Source organism: Penicillium cataractarum, assembly GCF_028827025.1.
Source record: "Penicillium cataractarum strain IBT 29864 chromosome Unknown utg000001l, whole genome shotgun sequence".
NCBI lineage: Eukaryota > Fungi > Ascomycota > Eurotiomycetes > Eurotiales > Aspergillaceae > Penicillium > Penicillium cataractarum.
In genome coordinates this window covers 4,828,951-4,845,874 of record NW_026622737.1, presented here as the reverse complement: position 1 = coordinate 4,845,874, position 16,924 = coordinate 4,828,951, and the positions used below count along the sequence as shown (strand labels likewise).

At 47.7% G+C, this 16,924-nt stretch overlaps 6 protein-coding genes across 6 annotated transcripts; 4 read left to right on the top strand and 2 right to left on the bottom strand.

The window, feature by feature from the left end:
- Positions 1 to 1,029: 1,029 nt before the first annotated feature.
- N7496_001699 (putative NF-X1 finger and helicase domain protein) lies at positions 1,030 to 4,940 on the top strand (the record flags this gene model as incomplete). Its single annotated transcript, XM_056694630.1, is given in 4 exon segments — positions 1,030 to 2,585; positions 2,596 to 3,213; positions 3,238 to 4,460; positions 4,675 to 4,940. 4 exon segments carry the CDS (start codon positions 1,030 to 1,032, stop codon positions 4,938 to 4,940), a joined length of 3,663 nt encoding a protein of 1,220 aa, XP_056561359.1.
- Positions 4,941 to 5,365: 425 nt separating this feature from the next.
- On the top strand, positions 5,366 to 6,012 carry N7496_001698 (uncharacterized protein; the record flags this gene model as incomplete). The annotated part of the gene is made up of 2 exons (XM_056694629.1): positions 5,366 to 5,598; positions 5,946 to 6,012. 2 exons carry the CDS (start codon positions 5,366 to 5,368, stop codon positions 6,010 to 6,012), a joined length of 300 nt encoding a protein of 99 aa, XP_056561358.1.
- Positions 6,013 to 6,674: 662 nt separating this feature from the next.
- Positions 6,675 to 8,620, top strand: N7496_001697 (uncharacterized protein; the record flags this gene model as incomplete). The annotated part of the gene is made up of 3 exons (XM_056694628.1): positions 6,675 to 7,224; positions 7,293 to 7,779; positions 7,852 to 8,620. 3 exons carry the CDS (start codon positions 6,675 to 6,677, stop codon positions 8,618 to 8,620), a joined length of 1,806 nt encoding a protein of 601 aa, XP_056561357.1.
- A 3,467-nt stretch (positions 8,621 to 12,087) lies between these two features.
- Positions 12,088 to 12,908, top strand: N7496_001696 (bZIP transcription factor; the record flags this gene model as incomplete). Its single annotated transcript, XM_056694627.1, has 3 exons — positions 12,088 to 12,201; positions 12,252 to 12,479; positions 12,534 to 12,908. 3 exons carry the CDS (start codon positions 12,088 to 12,090, stop codon positions 12,906 to 12,908), a joined length of 717 nt encoding a protein of 238 aa, XP_056561356.1.
- Positions 12,909 to 14,533: 1,625 nt separating this feature from the next.
- On the bottom strand, positions 14,534 to 14,754 carry N7496_001695 (protein kinase domain protein; the record flags this gene model as incomplete). The annotated part of the gene is made up of 2 exons (XM_056694626.1): positions 14,534 to 14,655; positions 14,679 to 14,754. The coding sequence occupies 2 exons, from the start codon at positions 14,752 to 14,754 to the stop codon at positions 14,534 to 14,536; spliced, it is 198 nt and encodes a 65-aa protein (XP_056561355.1).
- Positions 14,755 to 15,053: 299 nt separating this feature from the next.
- On the bottom strand, positions 15,054 to 16,743 carry N7496_001694 (sugar porter family MFS transporter; the record flags this gene model as incomplete). Its single annotated transcript, XM_056694625.1, has 4 exons — positions 15,054 to 15,539; positions 15,601 to 16,278; positions 16,348 to 16,588; positions 16,640 to 16,743. 4 exons carry the CDS (start codon positions 16,741 to 16,743, stop codon positions 15,054 to 15,056), a joined length of 1,509 nt encoding a protein of 502 aa, XP_056561354.1.
- Positions 16,744 to 16,924: the final 181 nt, after the last annotated feature.

The following is a 16,924-nucleotide window of genomic DNA, read 5'->3' as shown; positions in this document are numbered from 1 at the left end:
AGCAAGTAGTCACTGAAGACATTTCAAGTTTTTTACGCCACATAATCTATTTCTATCGCTTACAAGTAACGAATTTCGCAGAAGACTTGATTCCTCAACAATAAGGTAGTCAACCCCAGGGTCCGATTTACGGAGGATCATCGCATAAATCGACCGTATTGGACAATATCTCATGCAAGCTAGGGAATAGCGTGCGGGGTCAGCTTTCTGGGGATGCAGGTCGGGAGACCTGTGCCAAATATACTTTGACATGCTTCATGTATGCAAGGGAATGCAGCTCCAAGGCATTCGAGACCAGAGCCAGCTACCAACATAAGGAGGCTCAATTGGAGAGTACAGAAAGCCAAGTGTTCTAACTATCTACGTCTTCAATGCTAGACGACAAGATAACTCTCTTTCCAGCCATGCTCAGGAGGGTGTGTATTAATAGCTACCGAGGGAAGGCTGAAGTATAGATCACATTCAAAAGTCCAGCTAGAAGACTGCTAGCCATCGGCTAGCTAGTATCTACAATATGGAATACGGATATTTTCAAGCCAGACCTTCATTCAAACCGGAGATTCGAGTTATTGAGAGTACTGGGGTTGATTATCCGTCGTATTTAACCAAGGGTTCAATGTTTTGGTGATGGCTACTGTACCCTACGTTTCTTAGCCATTGACGGTTCTCTTTGTACATGGTCTACTCTTTTATTGGAGAATATCAATCAATTTTTGGAGGTTCCAAGCCCATGATGTCGGTTGCCGATGGATAATTGCTCCAGTTGGGTAAGCTTTGTTTGTCGTGTTCCACAGTTTGAGTCTAGAGTGCTGATAACAACAATGAGGTCGTGAGTTCCTTTTTGAAAGATGGAACTTTCCATAAATCTCTTGATCCTCTCGCACCTTCCTTCCATTTTACCAGACCTCTTCCTGTCAAGCACCTTCCACCTTTCATCCACCTTCTATCCGCCTTCCATCCGCCTTCCATCCGCCAAACTCCCTTCTCGGTCCACGATGGCTTCTAAACGGTCAGTATTTTATCTCTTGAATGGTGATGATCAACGCAGAGACTGATTCAAACAGCGAATGCTTCGAGTTCGCCCGTGCTGGAAATTGCAAGCGAAAAAAGTGCAAATTCCTTCACCTGACGCCTGGAAGCGACCAGGCTCGCCCTCCCGGGGAACCAACCCAGCGCGGTAACTCCAACAACTCCGGACGACAGCGAATACTTTCCAACTCGGAAAGGGAACTTCAAGAGTGGAAGCGAGGCATCCCGTCAAATTCAACACCTCTTTACCTGCTTCATATCAAATTGAAACATTTCTTCCAAGAAGCGAGGCGGCTTCTGGATGCGGATGCGGCCGTCTTACAGGCTGTTGTCAAGACTCTTGCCGATGAGGATGGACTGCGATGTATTCGTGAACTTGTTGAGCGAGATTTCGGGGCTATTTCCAATACGCTGAAAGGCACTGTGTTCTCCTCGCAGGTATTGCCGTTCCTCGAGACAGTCACGCATCCAAACGTTTTATCTTCTTTGGTGCTCGAAAGCTCCGTGGGAACCATCTACAATGTCCTCTTTGGGCTCAGCGGTGGCAGAGCAGGCAAATTTCTCGACTTCATCGGGGATGCAATCTCCAGGGAGGCCGTTGGTGAATTCAAGTTTCGAGAACTGGAGGTATCCCTCCTGTTCTTCTCTCTCCTTGTGGACCTCAATGGATACCTCCAGTTCTTCTCTCGCCTTGTAGACCTCAATTCTACAGCCCTTATCCAAGAGCATCTGTATGCACAGGCCAAAAAGTTCGACGCCGAGCTGGGTCTTGCCATGGCCAACAGAGGAACTGACAGCATGCTTCATCGTGCTCAGGCATATTTGGAACGTCTTCAGCGTCGGCTTTCTGTTGGTCAGTCATTGCCAGTCAATTTTCCTGATCATGAAGCTATGAACCCGGTCACAACTGCTGCCTTCAATCCCCTTCGCGACAATCCCGGCGGCCGACACGATAATGACCATGACTACAGCTGTGAGATCAAAATTATGCCAACTGTTCAGGAGATCCAGAGCACAAGCATAGAGTATTTGCCAGTCATTGACCCAACTCAGTGGCATATCGATGGTCTTGATGGATTGATAGACCGCAATTTCCGGCTTCTGAGAGAGGACACCGTTGGCCAACTACGAGATGCGGTTCACCAGTTTCTGAGGCAACTGTCGCTGAATCGCTTTTCCAAGTCCTCAATTCGCAAGAACGTCTATCGTGATGCCAATATCACTAAGATTCATTTCGACTCCATCTCGGGTATCCAGTTTGAGCTTACGTTTCCTCAACTTGCTAGTCTGAAAGGAAAGTCGACACATCAGATAGAGACATGGTGGCAGGATTCAAAACATCTACAACCTGGAGCCTTGGTGTGCCTAGTCACTCATCAAGATGAGGTGTTGTTTTGCACGGTTGCGGAGAACAATCTCCCCAAGAAGAGCAAAGATTCTAGATTCTACGAGCCGCGAGACCTCTCGCGGAGGGTCATGGTGGAAAGACCCCAAATCCGCTTCGGTAGTCTTAAATCTGGTGGATTCCAGCGAGACAAACTTGAAATTTATCTTGGGTCTCTTCAGCCCCAAAATCCCGGCGTCTCTCGTGGAATTTCCCGGTGTGCTACTCGCAGCATTTGAGCCGACATTGCAAGCCCTCAAGCAGATGAAATCTACTGGCAATGTTTCATTTTCTGAGCTTCTTGTCGCCTGGAATGGAGAAAGCTCCAGCTCAAACCTGGTAAATCCTCCGGTCTATTCCCTGGCCCCGGGGTTCGCATTCAATCTCCGCTGCCTGATGAGCAACGGGGCCGACTTTCACGTTCGCCCCGATCAGCCTGTTGATTTCCAAGTACTGAGTGAGAACTCAAGTCTGGATAAATCTCAGGGTAAAACTCTGGTGCATTGCCTCCAACGAAAACTTGCTCTCATTCAAGGGCCACCAGGAATTGGTAAAAGCTACACTGGAATCGCTCTTATCAAAGTACTCTTGGCAAACTCGCGCCACCAGAAGGCCTCGCCTGGGCCTATTATCTGTGTGACCTTCACAAACCATGCCCTTGACCAGCTTCTCGAGGCTTTGGTGGACAAGAAAATCACGAAAAACCTTGTTCGCATAGGGTCGCAGTCCAAATCAGCCAGTCTTGCACCTTTTAACCTAAGCTCCATTGCTGGAGAAGCGAGGCGCACAAAACTCGAAAAGTAAGTTACATGGAGTACTCACAGAGATTTGGAAGCGTGCGAGAAAGAATTTCATTCCCTCGGACTCAAGCCAGATCTGGATGACCGCTTGGTGCCGCATATCCATGAATACTATCCTGATCATTACCAACAGCTATTTGGTATGGATGATGAAGGGGCTCAGATTGTCACAAGTTCGAGACCCAGCTCTGCCATCAAGTATTGGATTGATGCTGGAATATCAAGCACTACTCCACCTCGGGCTGTGAGGGAACTCAGAAATACCAAGGTGTTCGACATGTCTCAAGAAGAACGTCGAATACTTCACCGGGAGTGGAATAACGAGCTCGAGCGCGATATACATGGTCAGGTCGTCTATATCTCACGTCTGCATGCTCAAGCCAGGTCTCGTCTTGACAACTCTCGGGATGAATATCACCTTCGTTGCCTGGCTAAAGCGGATGTCGTAGGCATGACCACTACGGGTCTTGCCCGACGACTGAACATGCTTCGGAAGCTTCAATGCAAGGTCATGTTATGCGAAGAGGCCGGGGAAGTTCTCGAATTACACCTCTTGACAGCATTTCTACCATCGGTAGAGCATGCGATTCTCATCGGGGATCATCAGCAGCTATCCCCCAAAATTGCCAATTACGAGCTCTCCCGGTCAAACCATCAAGGTGGCTCACAGTACTCCCTTGATCTATCGCTGTTTGAAAGACTGGTAGATTCCGGAGAGACCTCTACAAGCTCTCCTTTGGCCTGTGGCCTGCCTTACAGTACTCTCAAGACTCAGCGGCGGATGCACCCATCGATTGCACAATTAATCCGGGAGACTCTTTATCCCAATCTGGAGGACTCCCAGTCCGTGTCAGACTATCCCAAAGTCACTGGGATGCGGAGAAGACTTTTCTGGCTGGATCATCGCGTGCCAGAGAACGATTCTTCTGAGGCAGATGGGAATGATACTTCCCACTGGAACAGGTACGAGATCGACATGACGCTCGCACTGGTCAATCATCTCGTCCAGCACGGGAAATACATGGAGCAAGATATTGCGGTACTGACTCCATACCTTGGACAGTTTCACAGGCTGCGCCAGAGGCTTGGAACTTCCTATGCTTTGATGCTAGGTGAGCGAGATCAGGAGGATCCAAAGAATGCCTCTTCTGTTATCAAGGCATCCCTTCTTCGCGTGCTCAGAGTAGCAACTGTTGATAACTTTCAAGGTGAAGAGGCTAAGATCTTTGTCATCTCCCTGGTCAGAAGTAATCCTCAACAAAGGTGTGGCTTTCTACGCACAAGCAACCGGATCAACGTTCTTCTATCTCGAGCAAAACATGGCATGTACATCATCAGCAACTCGGAGACTTCCAACCATGTCCCCATGTGGGCACAGGTCATCGGAATCTTGCGCCTGGGAGGCAACATTGGCAAAGAACTGGAGCTTCAATGCCCCCACCACCCAGATACACCAATTAGTGTCTCGCAGCCTGATGACTTCCTACGACTCTCCCCCGAAGGCGGCTGCAATCTGCGATGTGACAAACGTCTCCCACGTGGACATGCATGTGTGCAGAAAGGCCACTCTGGCATCCTTCATGACGCCGTTTTCTGCCTGGAACCATGCCCGAGACCACGCAAAGGGTGCACACACCCATGTCCAAAACGTTGTGGTGATCCTTGCCCGAACAAGTGCAATGTCAATATCTTCAAGGAAGACCGGGTACTCAAGTGTGGGCATCTGATGCAGAATCTTCCATGGTGGCAAGATCAGGACGATAGGAACGTGCCTTGCCCCGTTTGCGTGGAAAAGGTTGTCCCGGGGTGCAAGCATGCGGTGACTGTCGCATGCCATGTGAATGTGGACTCGAGAGACTTCAAATGCACCATTCAATGTCGGGGCTCACTACCATGCGGTCACACCTGCAAAGCGCGCTGTTTCAGAAGTATTCGCGAGAAGCGCTTATGTATGGGGAAATGCATACATAAGGGCTTGGCAAGGGTTATGTAGATATCGAATGTATCATTTTGAGCGATGCGGAAAGGATTCCTAATTAGGACTAGTGTTATGCAAATCCGCGTGCCATAACCCTCATCCTATATTTATTTCCGGTTCGTTATCTCATACCTTCACGCCAAAAGACGCCAGAAAGCCGTAATCACAGTCCCCATGGAGACAAAGAAGCTCTGGCCATCAGGAGGTGCACACCTTCAAAGCTCGAGCCTGAACGTGCTCAGTCGCTGTGTCTCTGGCTGCGAAATTCCAGAGCAGATCACGGCAACACAGACATTTGAGGCAACGAGCCCCGAAGTACAAGATACTGACGCTAGCACTGCCCTAGCAGCGGGAATTAGGGACCTCCAGCCTCCCCAGACAGGCCCACAAAGCGCTCATCTTCGGCAGTATGTGATTGAGGGTTTCGCTCACCCAGAACGTACGTTTGAGGCTTCAGAAAACCCTCTGCTACAGGAAATGCCCCCCACGGAGAACTTGGAAGACCCTGGTACCCGACTTGATTGAGATTAAGTGGGTCAATCATTAATTGAGACGGCCTATGGGGATTACTTTGTCATAACCCTTAGTTAACTAGCTATTTTTAAACTCGCAGGATCTCAATCGGCTATTCTTCATCCCACATAATCTACGAACACCTTTCATCCTTCTGGCATCTACCACAACTCTGATCCAATAAATCCCAAGGAACCATCAAGGTTCAATTTGCGCAAGACTCTAATTAGAGCACTAACAGCCTCGTTATGGAGTTTATTTCGGGACCATCTCCGAAAGAATATGGTCCAGATAGCGCTGCAGTGTAAGAGATATTTGGCCTCATGTGGCAGAAGCCGAAAGGATGAAAGGTGTTTCATTGAAACTAGTCTGAGCTATGGGCTTTAGACCGAGGCTTCCTGGGTGTTCTTGGTGGCGTCATGGTGTATGAGATGTTGAAGGTGAAGGCGGATGGGAAAAGGTGGAAGATGCGAGGGGGGAAGATGAAGGGTAAACAAAGGGAGGTATTAAGATGGGGAAGTAGTATTTTTTTATCATTTCCATAGATTGCTGTAATAGTACGAGACTCATGGGTTGAATGTGTCCTTAAACGCTATTATAGTATACCGGGCATACTCTCGGCAAGGTAGTTCTGTGATTAGATAAACGTGTAGTGGGGAATAGGTTTGTACTATAGTTTTGGAATATAGCTAGGCAGAGTAGTATCACCTTGCCACTTATAGTAAAGTATAGGAAGCCAGACCTTTGGACTGGGATGACTGGCAAAGTAGGGCTCTTGGCATCCACGTGATCTTACTACAGTTCCACTAAAATTTGAAATCAGATTTTAAGGTTACCGGTATGCTGACTAAGCGCGAGATCCAGGTCCAGGAAGAACGGCAAGTTGGTTCCGGGGGCGCTCGAACCACCTCCTAGCACGTGGCGGGGGAAAAAATCCCCATACCCTACGTCAGCGTCGGCGCGTCGAATAATGGCGAGCAAAAAAAAACCGGTTCCGACCAAGAGCCTCAATTTGCGGACCGGAGGATCCCAAGGGAATGTCGCTGCACCCCATGAAGCCTCAAAACCACCACAGTTCTTGTTTGTCGATGGCCCGTCACTGGAACGAAGGGGCAACTCCAAATCTCGTGGCACGCTCTCGGTTTTGATTCGCCGGCGACTCTCGGAAAAGCGGAGTGTATACCGACAGGAGGAAGAAGTTAAGAGGCAGGAATTGATTGTTCAAAGTCAGGAGCGTGATGTATACTCATCGGCGCGTTGGTGTGCCTGTCATGGAACGGCTAGGGGCCAGGCCCAACGCCAGGTAGCCACCAATAGGTTAACGGTACCCCGGACGCGAAGAAGCGATGGAACAGTTGCCGAGATACAATGTGGCACCTGCGGAGGGTTCCGAGTGGTCCACCAGGCGCATGGCAGCAAGGCCCTGGCCCCGTCTCTGCGTCCTGTCAATGGCAGGGCAGACCCTTTTTCATCGGTGGATCCAAGCCTCGGGCCAGGTGTAGAAGATCTAGTTCAGTTTGGTCAGACAAATCGGTTCCTGCATAGTTCGCTTGCGTTCCTGCACCTATTCTAACATTGGAACTATTAGCCGTCAAGAATATTTGGCCAAGTTTCCGCCGCGCAGATTACGCTAGGCGATGCTACCAATCATGGATCGCACCGAACCCGGAAAACAAACTTGTTATCTACTGTAACCTATGGGCTGGCTCATGTCATCGCGATGTTCTGCGTATTAGCTACGGAGCCGATCCAGTGTTGGACATTAAGGACCAGCTGTACTACAAGGGACGGATTCTGAGTCTGCTGCGTGAGCATGTGACCGACTTTACCAAAGAAGAATGGCGAGATGGAGTCATTTTGGCGATTTTGTATCTGGCTGTCAACGAGACTGAGAGACGAGATCTTAGCCGCGACTCAAGCCCTTTCACGCCGCCGTTCCTGGATATGCAAATGCTGTCATTCTATGGTAGTCGGGACTATCACACCATGCATTGGGGTGTGGTCTGTAATCTGCTCGCCCAACTGGGCGGGATCCAGTCCATCAAGCTATTCGGCGTGGGTTGGTTGACCTCAATGTAAGTCATCTCGGTTCTGTTCGCCTTCTGCGTTCCTATGGATGTCAGGGTATTCGCTGAGACTTTATCCAGTGCGGATCTCATGAACGCTGCCCACTCTCTAACTAAACCACTTTTCCCAATTGTGGACGTCGAGGGAAATGTGACGAGTTTTCTACCTCCACTGCACGCCTTTCCCTTCCCGGGTGATCCATCCAGGCAGACAAAACTTGGTTTTAGGGTTTTGCGATCCTCCCGTCCGCCGGTGAAAGAGGCCATCGTGGACGTTTTCCTCCACCTTAATCTATACTCCACGATGGTACAACGGCTCTACAATCAAAGCCTCGAACCATCAGATTGCGACCGTTTCGCTGATTTCCGCAATCAAGTCCACCACACCCTCTTCAGCCTGCCTAACGAGCAAGATCCCCCTGGAACAGTCTTTGATATGGGTGACTTTTCCCCTGATGACTTTTCTGCATCCCATGAGCTTTACCTTACCTGCCGATTGGCAACGAAGCTGTATGCGACACATGTCACTTTTCCTGTGCCGCGATCTGCTTTGCTTCGTGCAATCATCCTTCCGCTTCTTAGCAGCAAGCTTGACCAAATAACGCAGACCACATCCAGTCCATTAATTCTATGGTGTGCGACCGTGGCAGCCATCGCGGCAGAAGAGACACCAGAGAACTGCCAGCTGGCTGAACTTGTCAAAAGACTCTGTCAGGAGTTAAAGGTCACATCATACACATGTTTCATCGACATTCTGCAATCCTTTGCCTGGGTGGAAGTCGCATGCTCGGAGGGGTGTTATCGCCTGTGGAAGAGATTAGAAGTCACTGGCACGGGTGAACGCCTGTAGATATACACAGCAGAGTCTTTACGGCGTTGAGAATATTTGGTGGATTTGGTGGATCTGGACTGAAGGGTTGGGAATAGGAGTTTACATGCCAAATAAGGCAGACAAATTTTAGACAAATTTTGCTCAGGTGGAATTGGGACTCATTTCAGAACATCTTGGCAAGCCGTTCTGGCTTTTTCCCTCTCCTCAAGTTCACTCCCTTTGTCCAGTGATCTTCGATCATTTTCTTGGCTGTAATAAATTAGTCCGTTTTAGAATAAGCTAGTGACGAGTACATAATAAATTAATAACAAATTAAATAATAATAATTAAATTTTAGCACATATGCTTCGGGTGTGACTCCGCTCGTGAAGTCTATGCTCTGCGGCGACGCTAGTCCTATTCTGGTGGTATGTTGGAGCAATTTCATTGGCTGTTGGCATCTATAGGTCTCGTTTACTCCGTTGAGATCCTGGAAATTTGATTTTGAAACCCAACCCTTTACGATAGTACAGAATAACAGTTGTAAATGGGTTTTTTCTCGGCAATCTGCATACGCACGAGCATTCTTGCGGACTGCGTATTTCCTATTTCGCACCCCCTCCGGTCCAGGGCAACGAGACGACGCATTTAACCGAGCGAGCAAAATTCTCTTTCTATAACGATTCGAAAATAATCGTGATATTCTATAAAATTGAGAGACACTAACATAGCAAACCGCCACGTGGCATTGAGAAATCTTGATCCTTGGCAGCATAATACAATCACTCATATGATACCCAGTAGGCGCAGACAAAACGCCCAATTTCCTAGATCAGCAAAAGAAGGAAAAGATTGGTGGCTTTTCTTATCCACAAATAGAGCCTCGGAGCCGACGTTGCTTATTGTTTTATGGGGTTACGATATCATTTGACAATGTTACCGTTGGAGCGCGTGGCCACGGTCCTATTTTGACCCTTTTTCATTGGCTCGCTGAAGTAGATCCATAATGGACATTCATCTACCCCCTCAGACGTGCCTACTCGTTTACATGCGTGATGGAAAATGTGGTATTATGAGGGTTTTGACGTGAATCTAGTCACACCTTCGGGATTCGGTCCGTCTGATCTCGCTGCAAAGCGGCGCTGTCTCAGTTGAAGATCGGTACAGTAGTAGCGGAGGCTTGGCTAGCCGATTTTACCCCATAATATCTTCCCTTGTCCCTCATGATTAGCTTCCAAAACTTCTGGGTCCCTCGAAGGTGATATCGCATCTATCTGTCTAAGCAAAATCTCGAAAGCGAGAGGTCTCTACTCACTCCTCAAGAAACCTTCTTCTCACAACGTCGGCTGATTTTATCATTCTTATCTGATTGACAGCGCCTTCGGCCTGCAAGTACGGAGTAGGCTAAACCTTAACAAATTAGGATAGCACGTGCTTAGACCCTTGTATAACCCAAGATGTCCCAAGATCTCGGCTCAGACCCCGGCCCGGCCTAGGCCCGGGCTGAACCGCTCTGGCGGGTTCGTCGCGACATTCCTAATTCTGCATAGCTGTCGGGAGTCGGGGATAGTGTAGCGTACCAGACTACCACGCACATTTCGGTCATACTCCGCTTGGATCCGTTGATTTTACGATAATCAATCGGGTGTCGCTTGTGTGTGGAGCCCTGGAACAAGGCTTGAATTCGATTTAGTTAGACTACAAAATTGTGCACAAAAAGCTCAATAAGAGAGGCTCCGTGTTCGCCATGTTCGCCGGGTTAGTATGCTCGGGGAAATTAATGTCGGGGAAATTATCCTACAACTTTAGTCAAAAAGAGCAATTCTATTTCATCTCTAGACACGGTACTAGTATTTGTATACATGGTGACTAAAAGATTATGTCCCAACACCAAGTGACAATGACAGTGGCCAAGGCAGCAAGTTATCACCAAGGTATACATGGGTATATCGTAAAGGATCACCAAACATCAGGGTCTGGTATACTAACCATCATAAGCAATCATTTCGGGACTAACCATAAAGGACTTAGCCAATAACAAGGCTCGTTATTGCACTTGTGTTTTGTTCTTCACAATCAATTGCACGTTATTCCTTGAATAACACTTTACGCTTCAAAATTCACTCTGAATACAACCTTTTTTTAAAAAAAAAAATAAGGAGTTCATGATATGATTTATCTCCTTCGCACATTACATAGCACCTCTTGGGAGAGACTCAGTAGGGCTCGAGCCCGTTTATAGCTTCACAAATCGATGGTACGGTTGTGGGATACTCTGGGGATCCGCAGTCGGCACTTAGGGAACAGCCACCTTGGCACAAATACCGCACATATGTACAATGACCGACCAGACAGACTAGGAGGCCAGAGTACGATTGGCAATTCAGTGATAGGTCGATGATTCCAAGCCCTTGAGTCTCAAGATAGGTATCCTACTCGCGCCCTGGCTATCATCAGCTTTCCGAGTTCATCATATAGAAATTTACTCTCTCATCCTGATGTAGAGGCAGACCTTCTTTGGGTTGTCCGCCACCGTTCCAAGGGTCTCTGGCTTGACCAAATGTCTGCAGATCCTGATGCACGTATTTTAAGGTTGATGCGCTCGTGGTGGCGACAGGGCAATCTGAGATCTATCCTGCGACCCACTTCAGATCATAGATGAACCTGTTCGAGTATGGGGTTTTCAGATTTGCTAGCATCCTTGCTTGACATGGCATGTAGCTTTGTAATGCCGGATAGCCTGCGGCTTTGCTCGCCCACAAGCGTGGGATACTGCCAGCATCTCTGGCTTCTCCTGCGTATTTCCCGATGTTCAGGGGACGGTATTGTGGTACAGTCATTATCATTATTTTTAATAGCACTTATCACAGCTTTGTCAAAGATCTTGTAGTGAGTTTATTCCGAATTTCGATAGACATCCTCGTTAAATCTAACGATCCTACTCTATTTTTCTTTTATAGCGATAAGAGATATTATAAGCACATTACCAGCATATTCTAGAATAGAGATTTGAAATCGACAAGACTAAAGATCCCGACTATGCTGTCATTGAATGCAAACTGGTCGCTAACATGTTCATCATCTAGGCGCGGTGTGTGTCCCCAGACTTGGTCTGTCGAGCCATGGGGCCAACGGTGCACGTCACCCGTGTGAGAAACCATCTTCAAGGGCACTAAACCATTTAAAGGAATATCTGATCCTGCGCTGATTGGCCATATGCGCCATGATAATCACACTTTTTCGGGAAAGCCCCACTTGAAGATGCTCACGCTCCGATTGGTGAAGATCCGATCCATCCCGTTGGAACAACTGATGCATATTTTCGGGCACAGGAGTCGTTACAATCATGTATCATTGACTACGCGAGCTGGTGAGCATATAAGAACCATTATATCCTTGAGGTTAAATAACTGTCAGCTTCATCCCGATCTACTTCTCAATTTTTAGTCTTCTCATAACTCCGAGACTGCCCGACCGCCAACACTCCTCGAGATATCATGGACATAATGGAACAATACCCCTACTGGCCTTCTCAGCGCACTGACTCCCTGCCCTTGGATTCGCCTGAAATTCCAACAACTGAAGGCAATGATCCGTCCTTGCACCTACTCTACCCACTGGTAAGGGCAATTACATCAATCAGGAAGATCGATCGCTAATTCCTCGTCAGCAAAACCAAGTCTTAGAGCACCAGTTCGCCAAGCAAACTAGATCGCGGCTGTCTATCAATGAAATAAATACAAACGTTTTGAAACACGATTTCACCTCACCCACTTCCACCAAGTCTGCATCTCCAGAATTGTATTTCGACCCTTCAGCATTTTCCGAACGCCAGGATTCAAACTCGGATGGCAGTAGGTCATCAAACCTAAGCACTCAAGAAGACGGACAAAAGCTCGTAAGTGGCTCTTTCTTTTACTTAATTACAATTCATGCTAATTTTGACAAATAGGTCAACCGGCGAATTCAGAACCGCGCTGCACAGCGTCGATTCCGCGAACGGAGAGATGAGCAAAATAAAGTCCTCCAGGGCAAATTGGCAGAGTTACAGGAAGAGCATCAAAAACTCTCCGACGAGTTGAGTCAAAAATCTAAAGATGTCGGCTCATTGAAAACTGAGAACGAGGCGCTGAAGTCGGAGATTGAGAACCTGCGCCAAAGATGGCGGTCAATACTTCTCCTCTTGAAGCGACCGAAGAGCTTGCAGCTTTTGTCGATGCTAGTTGGGGGCGAAGAGGAACCGGAGGATTCTGGTTCCGGTATAAGCGATTTGGATCGTTACCTGCGATGTTTGGATGCTTTGACTTTGCCTAATGATAAGCCCTGATTTTTTTTTTTTTTTGTTTTGATTTTTTGGCGTTTATTGGAGCCCAGGATTCGGGTAATAGACTTAACGGACATAACGCCTATCGAATTTATGGAGTGCGGAGGAGGTCCGTTTCTGCGTTTCATAGGGTTTGGGTTGACCCACTATCGAGGCTAGTAAAGATTATAATTGTTAATCAACCACTCCCTCCGAACTTTCTTCCTTTGTCAAACTCCATATTATCCAAAATCCCGGGATTGTCTAAGTTCATGGGCCGTCTATGAGGAGATTACCACCAATACTGCTTGATCCGAAAAGAGTCCCGTATCTCATACCTAGGAGTTGCTTTTGATTCTTGGCCTTTGCTTCTCTTGCTTTACAGTACTGTACTTTCCCATTTTGTGCCCACCGGTAAGTCCATACAAAGCGCTTAGTATCTCCACTCCAACTTGAGCCTCCTGTGGCTGTCATTGGTGCCAATTTGCCATGAACCAAGTTGCTGCTGCGCGCTTGTCAGCTTACTATACCTCCAACGCTTCTCCCCGCAGCCCACTCTGCCGCCTGCCGACAACGGTTAGGCAAGATTTCGATAAGATTTGACAATTTAACGCCGATTTTTTGTACGGAGTGGCCCGCCCCGCAAAAGGGTCCAAGATTTGAGTGTGTGCCGTGTGGCCGGCCCGCTTTTGTCGGAGTATGGCCGGTCGGGTCTCGTCGGTTCTTGAGCCGCCGGAGAAGTCTTATTCGTTTTCCAATGGGATGTCGACTGGTAGATCTACCCGAGGGGGGAAATTAGGAGCCGTTGACAAGTTTACTGAAACTAGGTTCGCTGTAGGTTTCTTGGCAGATCTAGAACCTCTTCTTCCACATTTTTGGTCATCTTGAAAGTTTACCAGGTCCCATACATTGACTTTGATTGATGCGTTAGAATGCGATACTAAAATTAGAGACCGTCGATTTCACATGCAGGTCTGAACCGCTTCGAGCGCTGATATTCACTATTCGGTACGTAGGGGGATTTCCGGATCATGTCGATTCTCTATTGGCCGGAAGATCGCCCGGTTGTCTTTTTAAGTACCGCTGGCGATCCATTTTCGCAGCTAGTTGCCTAATAAGGTTAGCCTTAGACGCCAGTCGTTGCAAGCGAATTGACGAGTTTCCTAAAGCAGATAGGAATGTGACACTTCCCACTAGTACAATTACGGGGCCGATACAATAGTCAGGCAACCTACTAGGCGAATGGAGTATGGAAATTTCGAGTCTCCTTTTGTGACCATTTCTGCAAGGATGGTACCTTTGAGTCAGAAAATGTACGCATTATTCCAATTTGTGACAAGATTGTCGTGGAAAATGGAGCTAGCAATAAATTTCTTCATTTACTGCATCCGGGCTAAGAATCAGCGGTGAGTGGTCTCTAGTCATGAGATTAGTGAGAAATCTGACAACCAAACTGCTCTTCCGCGTACCATGTCCATAACTTACCGAGATGGTAGAAACGTCGCGGGGAAAGATATGTGCTCAGATGACGATAACGCAATGAACCATCGAAACAATTATATCTCAACATTTAGCTACAGCAACAGCTCCCTGTCTTTCTATTCTCAGGCCCCCACTGAAGCATCTTCGTCATGATGACAACCTTAGGACTATCCCCTTATTTCTTCCTTTGAGGAACTGTTTCCACGTCCCAAACTGACTCCGGCTGGGATGATTATGTATTGTTTGCAGCTGCCTTCCAGGTTGTTTTCGCAAGTCTTTGCAAGGCGCTCTATGCGAGAATGCTATACTTACCATCCTCGGTAAACAATCCCTGGCTGCGTTTTCCACGCTGGAATATATCCAAAGGAGTTGGCCCCAGAATGCCCATGATTTCTGCAAGAGGTGTCGAATACCTGTTGCCACCAGGGTCAACCAGGGAAATGCCCCATCCACTGGAGATTATCAAAGCAAATCTGTTGGGCTCTGTGCTTACTATGGTTTACTTTCAGGAACAATTCATAAACCTTGACAGCATTTTCTCAAATCCTGCCAACCTCAATCAAGTCTTTCTATTTGGAGCGCTCGGGAATGGGCCTTAATGTCAAAACTTTATGGATCACGTTGATCATAAGTATATTTTACTGCTAGGCATTTATCCCTATAATTCAAAAATATGTACCTATACAACTAGACGGATTCAACCTGCTCCACTGCTGCTTTGTGATCGGACACTTCGTTTCTGAAGGACGAACTTCGAGGTCGAAGACCGAAAACACGATCTTCAAACAAGAGATCAACCTCTTCCAAGGACAAGCCTTTGGTCTCTGGAATCATAAGCCAGACAAATGGTACGGACAGGGTTGTACAGGCTGCAAAGACAAAGTATGTCCCAAAGGAAATGTTCGAGATCATGTATGGGACGCTTCTCGCGATGACGAAGTTGAACAACCAGTGCGTTGCGACACAGATACTCACGGCAAGTCCGCGTACTTGCAAGGGGTATATCTCGGAGCAGATAATCCAAGGGACGCCAGCCCAGCTAAAGCAAAACGATACTGCGAACAAATATATGAACACAGCTGCTGCATAAGACGTGCCGCTAATCGATTCGCCTGTTTTGACCTCTGCACTTTGAATCTTGACAAAGGCGCCAATGAGCCACATGGAAATTGCCTACAACCAGTGAGCCATTTATGAACATAATCAGCGGAGGGAGCAAATTGAGAGTACTGACCATCGCAATGCTGCCGAATATTAACATAGGCTTTCGACCAAAGCGATCGACCACAAAATACATGGCGAAAAACACTGCTACCAATCTGACAATCCCATAGATCCCTGTGGATACCAATGTTGTCTTGGTTCCAGTGAGTCCAATTGATCGAAAGATACGTGGGGAATAATAGTTAATCGCATTCGACCCGGCCATCTGGAAGAATATCATGATCACTACTCCCAGGAACACGCGGTATCGGATACCTGGTTGCATGAGCTCTTTCACGGATGACAACGTCCCATCCGGGCTTGTTGCTCGTTCAAGCTCGAGTTGCTGTACAATATTATCAACTTCATGTTGTACGTCGGGATGATCGCCCGGTAAATTTCGTAGGAGTGATAGAACTTCGGTTACCCGAGATCTGCCATGGGATTTAGCCATCCATCGAGGTGACTCTGGCATAAACCAGAGGCCAATCAAAAGGAGACCGCCTGGGATGAGCTGTAAAGCAAATGGGGTCATCCACTGTGCAGATGTCGGTGCCATATGTTGCTCGACACCAAAGTTGATCCAGAAACCCATGCAGGTGCCGACCTGTACACCAATTTCATAGATGCCGACTAGTCGCCCTCGAATTTTCGGCGGTGCGCATTCCGCGGTGTACAAAGGAACTAGCATACTCGCAGCCCCGACACCCTGTTAACCGTCAGTTGTGGCCCCATGGTAATTGCGCAAGCTGACTATAGTTATATGTTGCTAACTTACCATTCCACCGAGCACTCTGCCAACGAACATCAAGGGCTTACTACCCGCTGAGGCAACTTGCATAATTGAGCCAACAATAAATGAAATCGCACCAAGTGCCAATGCAATTCGCCGACCGAGCTTGTCTCCCAGTGGCGCAGCAGCCAGGGCCCCAAAGAAGCATCCAGCTTGTAGTAGTGAGACTATGTTGGCCGAAAATGCATCCTGGACGGATTGAGATGCACCGATAAGGCCAAAATCCCTGAAAAGGGTTAGATGTGTGCATTATTCCTAGTATTGGGGAAGGTAATACCTTTTGAATGATTTCAGGTCAATCGAAGTTCCAATGAATGCCAGGTCGTAACCAAACATAAATGCACCCATTGAGGTTACGATTGCAAGAAGATAGACGCGCATAGCGTGGGGATGTGCGCTGTGCGCGATGTCACTCGAAGTGTTAGCCATGAGGAAGGCCAGACTGACAGAGCTATAATCAATAATGTAAGATTGCCGGCATTGGATGTTACGGATGGCAGATCTCTTTTATGCACATGCACCCCGCATTACCCCAGACCCAGAAAAGGAAATCTCGGAGAAT